We start from the raw sequence: 14,806 nt of genomic DNA on the forward strand, positions 1-14,806 counted from the left end.
TGGATCAGCATCTCCCATCCCCCTACCCCTCAGCATCCGCCGTTTTACTGTTTGTGTGCGTTCTAGATTCCACGTGTAAGTGAGATCACTCGGCAGTACGACAGGAGATTTTGTATGTGATGTTACTTCTTGGGTTGCTCTTGCCTCCTCTTATAATTCCTTCTCATGTTCTGTGCCCTTAAAAGCCTCACTTCCTCAGGGACGCCTCCCCTGCCTACCTGATCGATTTGCCGAGCCATAAGCCTCCATAGTACTTATCACAGCTGTGGTTTCACTTTTGTCTGAATGATTATTTGTTAAATTGTGTTCTTTATTAGAATGTAAGCTCTCCTAGGACAGATAATTTTTTTCCCTCAATCATGAAAATTTTTTTGGAAATAGTCTAAATCTGGAATTAGAGGATAAATAGATCCTTATTTTACTTTTCCCATTATATCCTACTATCCCATTTCTTCCCCCCTTTTCTTAAACAACAACTTCTATTATTAAAAACTAGTTTAAAATATTAAGATAAAATGAAAAGCAATTAGTTTTTAAAGGTAGATTATATTCTGAATATATGTTATTTGAAATCCAAGATACAAATCATAAGAAAAAAAGTAGTACTTAGGTTTCAGAAGCATGGAATAGAAATAGAAATAGAGGGAAAGTGTATAAAGTATATAAAGTATATAAAAAAACTTTTTTTTAAATTTTCTGTGAAGATAGTTCATTTGCTAGGATAGAAGATGGCTCTTGGAAAGTTCTTGAAATTTATTGAATGGATGAGAATGGTGATTCCATAGATGTACACAGGAAGGATGTCTCCCTTTGTTCCTCTGTAAGGAGCTGCTCTTCTGGGATGATAGATGTATATCCAGTTTCGGACATGCTGAATTTGAGTGGTAGTAGAATTCTCCTCTAGACAATTGTGGATAGGAACTTTCGGCTAAGGGAATAGGACAGAATTAGTTTTTTTTTTTTTAAAGATTTTATTTATTTATTTGACAGAGATAGAGACAGCCAGCGAGAGAGGGAACACAAGCAGGGGGAGTGGGAGAGGAAGAAGCAGGCTCATAGCGGAGGAGCCTGATGTGGGCCTCGATCCCATAACGCCAGGATCACGCCCTGAGCCGAAGGCAGGCGCTTAACCGCTGGGCCACCCAGGCGCCCCAGAATTAGTTTTTAATGTAGGAAATATTAGCGTAGAGATATGGAATATGTAGAAATGGCTAAACTTTGTAATGAAATGACTATAAAGGGAAAAGAACTGAAAGCTAAGGAATGAAGCCCGCGGAGCCTCTGAATTTTGAGGGAAAAACAGTAGTCAAGAAGGATGATATTATAGGGTCACAGAAGCCAAGTAAAAAGAAAGCTCTTTAAGAAAAGGGGACAATAGACAGTAACGTCCAAAGAAACAAAGAATAGATCTTTTTTTCTCTCCAGGATAGGGGTGTGTGGATGTTTGCAGAAATCAGCTTACATGTGGGGAACTGTCTTCACCTTGTGCAGCACGGAGAGGATGAGTGCTTCTGTTAGACCTAAACTACTTCTCATTCATCACCCTTCATGATGCTTTAGTTTTCGAGTAGTTAAACTTACCTAGCTCCAAATCATTTAGTGTCACCAAAACATACGACAGTTGATGTTTATAAACTGTGACCCTTGCTAACCTCTTTTACAGGAATATAACCAGTTCTGTGTAATCGAAGAAGCAACCAAAGCAAGTGAAGTTTTGGAAAATTTGACTCAGGGAAAGATGTGCTTAGTTCCTGGTAAAACAAGGAAGTTTTTATTTAAATTTGTTGCAAAAACTGAAGACGTGGGAAAGAAAGTTGAGGTTAGTTATGAAATTTGTTTAAAACAGACTTTAAGTGACAAAAGTAGTGTGTGTATGTCAGAAAAAATTTCAAATCGTACACAAGTTTATTAAGTAAAAAATGAACATCTTCCGCTTGGACTTCCCAAGGGATATCATTCATGGTTTGGTGGGTTTTCTTTTATTGGGACTGTACTATACATAATATTTTATCGTTGACTTTTTTCACTTACCAGTGTATATTAGGCATCATTTCCCGTTAGTACATACGACCAGCCTGATTTTTAATGGCTACACAATCAGTTAAAGACTTCTAAACAAAATATATATATTAAATACTGTAGCAATTGTATTTTGTTAATATGACATAATTCAGGCTAGCGATCTATATTACGTTAATGTTTAAACATTTCTGATTGCATTTTTTAAAGAAAAAAATGAAGATATCTATTTTAAAGGATTTGCTTAATGTGCATAGTTAAAATACCTTACAGAAATATATGATGGAAGCATTATTTTTATCGAGCATAAACTCTGGAACCAAACTACATGGGTTTAAAGTCCACCTCTCCAGCTTACTAGCGTATGGCCCTGAACAGTTACTTGACCTCTTTGTATCTCAGTTTACTCATCTCTATTTATTTATTTATTTTTAAATATTTTATTTATTTATCTGACAGAGAGAGACAGCCAGTGAGAGAGGGAACACAAGCAGGGGGAGTGGGAGAGGAAGAAGCAGGCTCCCAGCAGAGGAGCCTGATGTGGGGCTCGATCCCATAACGCCAGGATCACGCCCTGAGCCGAAGGCAGACGCTTAACGACTGCACCACCCAAGCGCCCCTCAGTTTACTCACCTTTAAAGTGGGGATAATAATGGTACTTACCTCTTAGTGTTTTGTGAGGATTAAATCAGTTAGTTGATGTAAGTTGATTGGAATAGTGATTAGTACATAGTAAGCTCTCTAAGTGCCCATGGCTTGAAATCATGGTGATGATTGGCTAATCTAACCTTAGGACCATTTCTAAGATAGAAACAGGAGACTATACTACCAGTATTCCCATAACTCTTTCTGTGAACCTGTTGATTTTACTATTAATCAAAATCCAGTGTCTTTTGCTTATTCACTAAAAAAAAGTTCTTTATGATTTTGACTAAATCCCTAATTACATTATTTTTTACAAGGTACCTAAGGAAGCCTACCAGATAGAAACCATAATTAATAACACTATTTTGAGTACATTTGTTAATGGATTTAGTTGAAAGGAACATTTATTCATTTAATAATAGTATAGATGTCTTTGGGAAAAATAGTTTGGAATTAGGAATTAGGTTATGAGTATGTTCACAGTCATCAAAACATTCATGTGTTTCACTCAGCAGCCACTAATTGAACATCTGTTACATGAGGTTATTATCTCTGTTTAAAGGTGAGCCTAGTCAGTGTCACAGCTAATAGATGACCAGGACAGCTGTCATAGCAGGTGTTCTGACCTTATCACCCTGTGGGTCTCTAGAGGAACTCGACAGACTAGCAGTCACTGCGTCATTTGTCATTTCTGACAGCCCTCCATCTTTCAGATTACTTCGGTAGATCTGGTTCTGGGCCACGAGACGGGAAGATGTGTGGTTTTGAATTGGCAAGGAGGAGGAGGGGACGCCGCTTCCTCCCAAGAAGCCTTGCAGGCCTCGCGTTCTTTCAAAAGACGGCCTAAGCTCCCCGACAATGAGCTTCACTGGGACAGCATAGTCATTCAGGCAAGCACAATGTACGTCCACCTCGAGAGCAGATTGTGCAAGGCCATCTTGTTTCTTCTAAATACTTTGTTTGAATAACTTGTTTTCTTAAAAATCGGTCACTCAGCTACAGTTTCTTTTCCCCAAAGGATCATCTCCAGAGTTCCAAACATTTCTGTCCATCTGCGACATGACCCTCCTGCCCTGACTAATGAAATGTATTGTTTGGTTGTGACCGTTGAGTCCCACGAGAAGACCCAAATCAGAGACGTGAAGCTCACCGCTGGTTTAAAACCCGGTAAACATCCCTTTTTAAAAATTGGTCAATGTTCATTCAACATAAAATAAATATCAGTGGTGTCAACTACAGGAAGTTTATTTAAAATATGGTTGTGAAATGGTCTATGCAGTATGAATTGTTAGGATAATGTTTGAATTCTCTGTATTTTAAAACACTGCTATTAACACTTTTAGGACAGGATGCCAATTTAACTCAGAAAACGCACGTGTCTCTTCATGGAACAGAACTGTGTGATGAGTCCTACCCAGCTTTACTCACCGACATTTCTGTGGGAGACTTACATCCGGGGGAACAGGTGAACCTTGGTCAACTACGATGGGAGAGGAAATCACCTAGATTGCAGTTTTAAATATGTAGCGAGTCTTAGATAGTTCTAGAGCATTTTAACAGCATATCCTGAGACTAAAAATGGGGTTTAACTAATGCACATTTTGTACACATTTTACATATTTAAGTGTGTAAAATGTTGTAAGCGGTTTTTATACGAGTGATTTTAGAGTAAATGACCCTAATATGGAGAACTAGTTGCCCTGATAAAATAACTAAATAACATTAAATATGTAACTTAGTGAAATAACTTCTCAGGCAGCTTTTATTTCCAAACTAAGCACAAACAATTGTTGGAAAGTTGAGAATGATGGTAAGAAAAGGTAGAATAGTCATGATCACGCTCTTATACTGAGGCAGGAACAGCCTGTAAAAAGTGTTCAAGAATTTAGTCAGTTGGTCCAGTAAACTCTTAAAAGGTAGGGAACGTTACCCTAGAATATGTGTCAGGAGGAAATCTCTGCTTTTATTTTGTTACAGCTAGAAAAAATGTTGTACGTTCGCTGTGGAACAGTTGGTTCAAGAATGTTTCTCGTGTATGTTTCTTACCTGATCAATACAACTATTGAAGACAAAGAAATTGTTTGCAAGTGTCACAAGGTATAACTTCTCGTAACTCCTTCAGGAAGGATCCTATGTGGAGTGTTCCCTGTTTTGTGTTTTTAGTTTACCTGTAAAAACATGAGCAGCTTAGGTGCTTGTAATCTATTACAAAGTTTTTTAAAATTTACAAATTGTAATTAAACATCTCTTGGGTTTTTTGTGGGGTTTTTTTTTTGGTTTTTTGTTTTTTTATCATTTATACCTATTATAAATGACATACTATGGCCGTCAATGCTCAAACTTTAGAAAATTGGCCTCCGTGGCTTTTCGTACAGTCAAGGGGTTTGGGATCTTTTGCAAAAAATCTTGAGATTCTAAACCTATGTGTTTCTTTATAAACTCACACATTAGACAAAATCAGTAAGCTGGTTATATGCTGAAGATTTTGGAGGATGGGAGGTCTCCTTTTATGAAATATTTTTTCTGGTAAATGGAGTCTGGAAATTGTTTCTGGTAAGTGCAGACAGAGAGAATGAAAATAAGAAGGCCAGCATGGTCATAGTCAGCGACTCGGAGGCAACTGCTGTCACCTCGTTGGTGTATTTTCTGTTGGTCTCTTTTCTTTTATAGCGATTTGGGGGAGCCATGTTTTATTTAGATTTAACCATATTGTCTGTAATTGCTTGTATCTTCTTTTAGTAATGGAAAATCGTGATATTTCCTGTCTTATTAGTCTTACCTGTGTTGTTTTGGCCTGTTCTCAGGAACTGGGCCCTCCGCCGGCAGAGGAGAAGTCCAGTCAGTTTGGCCATTTGTAGTATGGTTATGGCGCAGAGTCTGGGCCGTCGGCTGTTTTGTGAGTCAGTGGAAGGCAACCCCATCCTAAGCGAGTTAGGAGTATTTCCCAAGTAGAAGGAGGGAAGGCATTTAATATATAAAGATTTCACTTAGCCTGATGCACTGGAAGGAATCCTGGATGGTGAAGTAGGAGGTAAGAGTGCCAGTCTCAGCCTGGCCTCCTAACGTGGCGCTCAGGCTAGCCACGCGCTCCTCTGGCCTCAATTTCCTCATCTCCGAGACAAGAGCGGTACAGCTCTGTGTGGCTTCAGAGTCCTGAGCCCCGGATGTCATTTCTACTTGGGATAATGATGCTTCCAGTAGACTTGGAACATACCTTTTTAGAATAATTGTCTGCTGTGTAGGAACAATCCTGGCATCAAGCTACAGCGGTGTGCAGTGCCCTCTTCTCTCAGGGCACAATATCACTGAGGTGCATGCTGCTTGTTTTTAATCCCCTTCCCCTATTTCCCCATCTCCCCACCGCCCTCCCCTCCCGTAACCATCACTGTGTTCTCTACAGTTTTAGAGTCTTTTGGTGTGTCTCCTTTTGTCTTCATCTGTTTTGTTTCTTAAATTCCACGTATGAGTGAAATCGTATGGTATTTGTCTCTGACTGACTTTTTTCACTTAGCATCACACTCTGTCACTCCATCTGTGTCGTTGTAAATGGCAAGATTGCATTCTTGTTTATGGCTGATTGGTATTCCACTGTGTAGGTGTGGGTGTGTGTATATATCTGCCGTCTTTTTGATCCATCCATCTATTGATGGACATTTGGTTTGCTTCCACAATTTGGCTCTTGTAAATAATGCTGCAGTAAACATAAGGATGCATATATCCCTTTGAATTACTGTTTTCATATCTTTGGGTACATACTCAGTAGTGGAATTACTGGATCACATGGTAATTCTATTTTTAATTTTTTGAGGAACCTCCGTACCTTTTTCCACAAAAAAATATCGTCTGCCCATTTTTTAATTGGATTATTTGGTTGTTGTGGTGTTGGTTGTATAAGTTTTTTATATTTTTTGGATACTAACCTTTTATTGGGTATGTCATTTGCAGACATTTTCTCCTATTTAGTAGGTTGTCTTTTAGTTTTTTTAGAGAAGCTGTTTATTCTTCTATCAGCCAGTCCATTCCCAAGATAAGCTTTTAAGGGACACTAATTCTGAGGGACAGAAATAGATATTACACAAAAGAATGAATTGGTCAAATATGTTTGGTTAAAAGGTGTTAAACAGATATTTTGACTCAGGGTTTAATGCAGCTTTGAATTTGCTAATGCGTATTGAGAATTTCTCAAAAGGCTGTGGTGATTATCTTTCAAAATTATCTTACTAAGAAGCACTTCTCTCATGGAATATCTGTCTTACAGGGCCTACTGTTATTTGTAAGACATTTTGGAAATTTAAATGTAAATTCTTTTCCCTTTATTGGATTAAATCTCATTTTTACCTGCCTGTGAGTCTGCTTCGTAGGCCGTGTGGAAATTTAAAGTGGGCCACATCTAAGCAACTCACTGATTTGCTTCTTCATTTCCATATATCTTTTCTGTGCGGGAATACTGAGGCCCTAGGCTTTAGATCATGGAACCCCTGCATGGGTTTTCAACCACTAATATAAGACTTACTACAGTTTCTTAAAAAGTTAGCTTGATGGTATTGAGAGGAAGTATTTGAAGCATATTATAGTAATAAACATGGTTTAGGCATTCCACTAGTGCTGCTTATACATTGCCTCACTTCGTTGTCAACAGCTCTTTGAGGATTGTGAAACTGAGACTCAGAGAACATGTCCCCTCCCCAGGGTCACCTCACCTCACTGTGCCCAAAGTACGCACGGTGAATAAAGAATGTGTTCTCCAGGATTAAAACCCAAATCTACCTGGCATTTTTACAGCCTGAGTTTTTAATCAACATGACTTTTTTTTAAAGATTTTATTTATTTGACAGAGAGAGAGAGAGGCAGCGAGAGAGGGAACACAAGCAGGGGGAGTGGGAGAGGAAGAAGCAGGCTTCCTGCTGAGCAGGGAGCCGGATGTGGGGCTCGATTCCAGAACACTGGGATCATGACCTGAGCTGAAGGCAGACGCTTAATGACTGAGCCACCCAGGCATCCCTCAACATGACTTTTTTTTTTAAAGGGTTCTCACCATTGGGCTGGGTGGTTTGGTTCCAAAGCCATAGTAACCCCAGTGTTTAGTGAATACACTCAGAGAGGAGACGTAGTGCGTTGGTTAAGAGTATAGGCTTCAGGATCAAATCTGGGTCCGTTTTTGCCTTTGTCACTTACTAGCTATGTGTGACCGCTTCATCTTAAAATGAGGAGTGTGGGCTGCCTGGGTGGCTCAGTCGGTTAAGCGTCTCTCTTCAGCTCAGGTCATGATCTGAGGGTCCTGGGATAGAGTCCCATATCGGGCTCCCTGCTCAGCGGGGAGTCTGCTTCTCCCTCTCCTTCTGCCTCTCCCCCCACCCCCGCTTGTGTGTGTGTATGTGTGTGTGTGCATACTATCTCTTTTCCTCTCTCTCTCTCTCAAATACATAAATAAAATCTTAAATCTTTATAAAAAATTGCAAGTATAATGGCGCCTGTTTCCTTGAGTTCTTACAAACATTATGTAATGCTGCTGTAGTGATTATAGCACTGTCATATTTTATTATTGTTACTATCGTTATTATTAGTCATCTTGTGTTGAGTCAAGGTGAAGAACCTAGACAAAAAGAAGACGCAGATTCACCACTAGCTTTGTGGGCCGAGGCCAATCATTTAACCTTCCTTAACCTCTGGTTCCTCTTCTGTAACATGGTGACAATGCCCGTCCTGCTCACTTTTACTAAATCCTGAGATAAATAATGTGTTAGAAAGCACTTGCAGTGTGAACTGTTATAAAACTGTAAGATAATTTAGTAGAAATAGTGGTCTGGTCTCTCTCCATAGGTTTTTACAAATATTATCTGAGGGGACGATCCTAGCTTCTTAATATATAAATTGGGATTATTTACTAATCTGTTACAGATTATGTTTTGTACACCTTCTATTTTTAAAACTATTTTTAAGTTTAGAAAAGCCACTGAATGTGCCCTTTAAATTTTCTTGCAGGATGAAACTGTAACTATAGAAACTGTCTTTCCATTTGATGTCGCAGTTAAATTTGTCTCTACAAAGGTATGTTTCTATAAAGCATTTTGGAAATCATTTCAGTTACAAAAATTAACAGAAAAAAGTAAAACGGATTACGATAGTTCCAGACAGACCTTTTGTCTTCATTTGTGACAGTTTGAGCACCTGGAAAGGGTCTATGCGGACATCCCCTTTCTATTGATGACGGACCTTTTAAGTGCCTCACCTTGGGCCCTCACTGTTGTATCCAGTGAGCTCCAGCTTGCTCCTTCTATGACCCCGGTGGATCAGCTGGAGTCCCAAGTGGACAAAGGTGAGAATGGATCATCCCCCTTAATTAGAAGACAGGTGCGTGCGTGTGTATGTGTAGGTTACCAGTTTAAGAGTTAGCCTTTTGCTAAGGGAGGGTAATTGAGACTGATACTCACAAAAGCAAATAAATTTGGAATTAAGGTAGAATTAGTATCATTTACACTTTGCTTGAGTATACCTTATTTTAACATATAAGATTTTTGCTACTAGATGGAAGTTACTCTTTGAAAAATGTACTTGAAAATAAAATATTTTTTCATATTCGGATTTTTTATAGATTGCTTTTTTTCTCATTTGTAATTGTTTACTATTATGTATAACTTGAAATGGTAAAACGTGTTTATTAAAGAAACTTGGGGAAAATATAAAAGAGTAGACAATAACTTTTCTAAATCATCTACAACAGTATAGAGAAGAGATACCAGGGTGTTACCTTTCTGGTGCATAATACTTTGGACTTGTATGTTCTTGAGCTGTTAGAGAGAAAAAAAATGAGTTTGAATGTTAACCCAAGCAAAATCGTGCTCAGCTGTATTAGAAAGGTAAATATTGTATGCAAAAAAATCATGAGATATTCTTAAAACCAAATGTAAGTGAGTCATTTATTTGCTCTGTTTATCTACTACTGGACTTTAGTGTTACAAGTCATATAGCTGATTTGCAATACAGATTAAAATTAGATGAGTAGTTTTAAGAATTCCAGTGTATTTTTTGCATCTGGCCTGAAAATAAGTTTCAGTATCTATCAATAAATAATCAACAGGTATTTATCGAGGTCACTGTGTGGCACTGCGTCAGGTTCTCAAGACACCAAAAGAGCCACCAGCCTTCATAGTCACTTCTGTGCATTTCAGGAAAGTCATCATAAAGGACGATAGGTGAAATAGATAGGTAGATAAAAATCAAACATGTCCCTAAACCTCCCTGTTTAAATGCTACAAATAGGCCCCGATTCTGTGAAGTAATAATACTACTAACCCCTATTTCCTTTCGGAATGCCTTCGTAAGTTTCGTCCTTCTGTCTTTGGAAACTTGGTTTTCTCTTGTGGTTTTGGAAGTCATTGTCTCTGGTACTACTTTGTTTCTCTGTCCTCTTCTTCCTTTTCTCCTCCCTGTGCTGGCTTGGAATAATCATGAGATTTAGAGTCACACTGGACTAGATTCAGTTCTCAGTCCTGCTGCGTGCCCTTTGGTTACGCTGGACTGTTCATTGTGTTGGATTAACTTCTCAGAGTTCAGGGAGATCATGTGTACGAGATAGTGTGGGTGAGATGATCTGTGTGAACATCTCAGCCCAGTGCTTGTCTCCTAACGGCCCAACACAAGCTGGTTATTTGTCCATTCTTTGCTGACTCCTTTTCTTACCGCTTCAGTGTTGGTCATTTCCAGGATCCTGACTTTGGCTCCCTTTACTTTTTCTGCAAGTCTTCACCTGCCACACAACCTTAGGCCGCCTGCGTTCCGCAGTCCAGCTGGAGGAGCCGGTGCGCTCTTGGCTCCAGCTGGGAGCCACGGAGACCAAGCAGGCGCCCTCTATGTGCGCGCATCCTGCCCGGCACCACGTTCTCCCTTCTTCGTGCGTCTTGAATGCAGAGATTCTCACCATCTCCCCTCTGGCCTTCAGAGACACCTTCTTAATCGGTTTCCTCCTTGCCATTCTCTCTCCCTAGTCTGCCCTTCCTATTGCTGCCAGAGTTTCATTTCTCAAGGAACTATCCTGAACTTGTTATTCTCACTTAAAAAACTTCATGACGTTCCAGACCTTTCCCAGCACAGCCTCCCTTTCCGGCTTCTTCCGCACCAGCCTCTCTACTTCCCCTTCCTCTTTCCCAGACTTGGACCCAGCCGAACTTTTTACGGTCGGCAAGCATCACTTCCATCTGATTTTGAACATGTTAGTACCTTTGCCCAAAACCCTTCCCTTTTTCTTTCAACCTGTCGAACTCTTGTGTGCTCTTTAGGACTCCCGTAAGATTTGACTTTTTGATCTTCCCAAGCAGGGCTAGGCCGTCTTCCTCCTCTACTGCCGGAGTATCTTGTACGTCTGTTACACGTACCCCTTCTACCGTAATTACTTATTTGCAGTTACGGCGCCGCCGCTACGCGGTGTGCTCTTGAAGAGCTGGAACCGTGACGTCATCCTCTTTGTATTGCCAGCCTCGTAGTAGTTGGTTAATAAATATTCATTAAATTAATGAATAATGTCCACCTTGAATATCCCATTACTGGTTTTCTCTTGCTGCTGTAACAAATTACCACAGAGTTAGTGGCTTAAAACAACACACATCTATTATCTGAAAGTTCTAGAGGCCAAAGGTCCTAAAATCAAGGGTTAGCAGGGCTGCATTCCTTCTGGGCTCGAGGGAAAAGCGTTTCAGCTTTCAGAGGCCCGTTGGATCCCTCACCTCTGGCTCCCTCTTCTGTCTTCAGAACCAGCAGCGTAGCATCTTCAGGTGTTCCTTTCCTGGCCTCGGCTTCCATTGTCACATCTTTTTCTCAGACTCCCCCTTACCGCCCTCTTTCCCTCGTAACCCTCGTGATTACATTGGGCCCAACTGGATAATCCAGTGTAATCTTCCTACTTTGAGGTCCTTATCTTAGGCATGGCTGTAAAGTCCTTTCTGCCATGTTAGGTAATGTTCTGGGAATTATGACGTGGATATCTTTGGGGAAGGGGGTGGCATGGCATTATTCTGTCTGCCCCCTCGAAGAACACCAGAATTCATGCATGACGAAATTTGTGTTTGACACATTAAAAATAACAACTTTCCTAGGTCATAAAGTTGACCCTAATGTTAATTGTTAATAAAGATTATATCATTTTGTTTAACTTCCTAGAATTAAGGACGACTTGTTGGAGCAAGGTGGGGAGGGGGGAGGCAATATGAATGTTCCAAAAAAAGGTGTCTTAAGATGTCTGAATTAATGCGTGCTTTATTTACCAGGCTACAGTATCATTTCCTAGGCCTTAAAAATTACTTAAAAGTAGTTAATTGAAGTAGAGATTGGCCCAGCTTTTTTCCCTTTGGCTTCCAGTTTCTACCCACAACACAACTATTAATTTATCACAGCCTTCTTCATGTCTAAGTAAAAACAGTTAGTTAATATTTAGAGACTTTGTTACTATCATTTGAAAGTTTCACTGATGGATGTGCTAACACCAGCCCTCAATGGGCCCTGTTGCTGGCTTGCGTTAAAGGAGGGGCACCGCAGACTGCAAAGGGCTGACAGGCAGGGAGGCCCTGGTTCAGATGAGCATTTGTCTTGTCATCAGGAGTTTATGCTAAATTTGGCAGGAGGACAGCATCCTTGTGTAAGAGATAAATAACCAAATTAGGCAATAATGAGGCACCGTGTAGTGTGTTTCCATTTGATGGTGTCAGTAATGTGCATTGGTCAGAGAAAGCCAGAGTTGGCTGGAATGACATTTTGAGTACCTGAAGGGTTAACTAAAAATTTCTTTTTCTCTACTGTGAAATGTTTCCTTTGGAGATTTGAAATAATTTGGAGAGAAAAAAATAATTACCAAATGGTATTATCCTGACTCCAGACTTTTCCTTTTCATTAGTTCCCATAGGAACTTGTCACAGACCTACAGCTGCTTTGCCTGTTTTTATTATAATGGAATATTGATATATTAGAAAAAACCCTGGACAGGGACTTTGTGACCTTGAAAAAGTTATTTAACATCTCTGAGCCTTAGTTTTTAAGTCTCTATAAATAATGTATAACTGATAAAGTGTTCTTTTTTTATTACCAGAGGTAAAACTCTCCTTTCAGAGAGGAAATCGTTGCATACGGATTATAAAAACTGTTTCTTGTAGTTGTCTTACAGACCGGAGAGAGTGCTAGTGAATGCTTTTGTCTTCGGTGCCCATCTGTTGGAAGTGTTGAAGGTGGAGTAGCAACTGGGCATTATATTATCTCCTGGAAGAGGTAAAGGATTTCAGCCCTGTCTTTTCTTCCTTGTCTGTGCTATTCTCATGCCTTCATTATTTGTTGTTGTCATTTAGTATTTGAAAGCTTCTGTCAGTCCTGGGGTGAAGACTAGAAGTCATATGCTATCACTAGCCATTTGTCAAAAACACGAAGATTAAAAAGGATCATTAAACTTTCATTTGTATTTGTCACAAGTTGTAGCCTATATACCGATGAAATTTTAGCCAAATGAATTTTTATCACCGGACCATTAAAAACATTAGAAGAAACTTCTCTTATTTGCAGTCAGTGGGGTTGTCCACATAGAAAACCCAAGTGAATCAACAAAGCATTTGCATTATAAGAGTTCCAGCAAGGTTGCTGCATGTAACGTTCAATATACAAAAGCCACTTGGCTTTCTATATATCAGTAATAAAGCTCCAGCAATGTACTTTTAAAATAGGTATCATTTAGATGACAACAATAATTATAAGGTAAGTAAGAATATGTCAAATAGAAAACATGCGTTACCATTACGGAGAAAATTGTAAAACTTTAAAACATTAAAGGAAGTTCTTAAATAAATGGGGAAATATGCAAAATGGTCTTGGGTAGGATTTGGATAGGTCTAATATTGTTTGTTCTATAGAATCAGTGCAATTTCCTTCAAAATCCCAGTAGCTTATTTTGGTTTGTTTTTGTAGAACTTGACACTTTTGGTTATAAAGTTTCTATGGAAAGGCAAAAACTCAGAAATAGTCAAGATATTCCAGAAGAAAAACTAGGCAAGGGTACTTGCTCTTCTAAATACGCAGACTTATTGTAAAGCTACAGTAGTCATTGCTGTGGTATTGGCTTGGGGATATGTAAATAAGCCAGTGGAACAGAAGAGAGAGAGTCTAGAAATAGATCCACAGACCCACACAGACGGAAATTGTATTTTATTTATTTATTTATTTATTTAAATAAATAGAGAGAGAGATAGCCAGCGAGAGGGGAACACAAGCAGGGGGAGTGGGAGAGGAAGAAGCAGGCTCATAGCAGAGGAGCCTGATGTGGGGCTCGATCCCATAACGCCGGGATCATGCCCTGAGCCAAAGGCAGACGCTTAACCGCTGTGCCACCCAGGCGCCCCAGAAATTGTATTTTAGAAACAGGCATTGCAGATCAGTGGGGAAGGGATGAACTGTTTTACAATTGGAGGTAAACAATTGGGTGTCCATTTGGGAAAAAATTGGATCTCTACACTGTATATAAAAATCAGTTCTAGGTATCCTAAAGTTCTAATTGTGAAAAGCAAAACTTTATTACTTTTGGTAGAAAATAAGAGAATTGTTTTATGACCTTGGAATAGGGAAGAGTTCCTTTAAATAAGACATAGAAGTTTAAGCCACTGAAACCGATGAATTTGATTTGTTAAAATTAAATGTAGAAAGTGAAAAGACAAAATACAAATTGGGGAAAGCTTTTTAGAACATGTAAAACTGACAAAGTATTAGAATTCATACCAAGAAAGTCTACAAATCATAAGAAAAACAAGTCTCCTTTCAGAAAGTTGAGCGAAATCTCGAGTATGCAGCATAAGGGAAACGGAAGAAGCCGGTGTAAGGGAAACAGGGAGAGAAGGTTAACCCTACTAGGAATCTGAGATTCAGATGTGCTCCCACTAATTTGGAAAACATAAAAAGGTTTAACAATGTGCACTGTTTGTCAAAAGAGGTGGAGTATAAAACAGAACAATTACTTTGGGAGTCTGCTCAGCAGTACCAGGTGAAATTGAAGATGCCTATACCCTATGGTCATAGAAAAAGTCTTAACACGAAGGATATATGTAAGAATGTTCGTAACACCTCTGATTATCATAGTCAAAAGCTAGAAACTAGATATCCATCAGCAGGAAAATGCATA

At 39.3% G+C, this 14,806-nt stretch overlaps 1 protein-coding gene across 2 annotated transcripts in view; it reads left to right on the plus strand.

Annotated features, from left to right (window-relative positions):
* Positions 1 to 14,806, plus strand: part of TRAPPC11 (trafficking protein particle complex subunit 11) — a 47,269-nt gene that overhangs the window by 23,072 nt on the left and 9,391 nt on the right. For both annotated transcript variants that reach the window (XM_008709273.2, XM_008709274.2), the window contains 8 exons: positions 1,664 to 1,819; positions 3,378 to 3,565; positions 3,683 to 3,831; positions 4,008 to 4,129; positions 4,642 to 4,761; positions 8,647 to 8,712; positions 8,824 to 8,980; positions 12,804 to 12,915. In XM_008709273.2, coding sequence (XP_008707495.1) covers positions 1,664 to 1,819; positions 3,378 to 3,565; positions 3,683 to 3,831; positions 4,008 to 4,129; positions 4,642 to 4,761; positions 8,647 to 8,712; positions 8,824 to 8,980; positions 12,804 to 12,915 — 1,070 coding nt within the window. The remainder of the gene's footprint in view (positions 1 to 1,663; positions 1,820 to 3,377; positions 3,566 to 3,682; positions 3,832 to 4,007; positions 4,130 to 4,641; positions 4,762 to 8,646; positions 8,713 to 8,823; positions 8,981 to 12,803; positions 12,916 to 14,806) is intronic.

The sequence above is a fragment of the Ursus maritimus genome, unplaced genomic scaffold, assembly GCF_017311325.1.
Source record: "Ursus maritimus isolate PB19 unplaced genomic scaffold, ASM1731132v1 scaffold_28, whole genome shotgun sequence".
Classification (NCBI taxonomy): domain Eukaryota; kingdom Metazoa; phylum Chordata; class Mammalia; order Carnivora; family Ursidae; genus Ursus; species Ursus maritimus.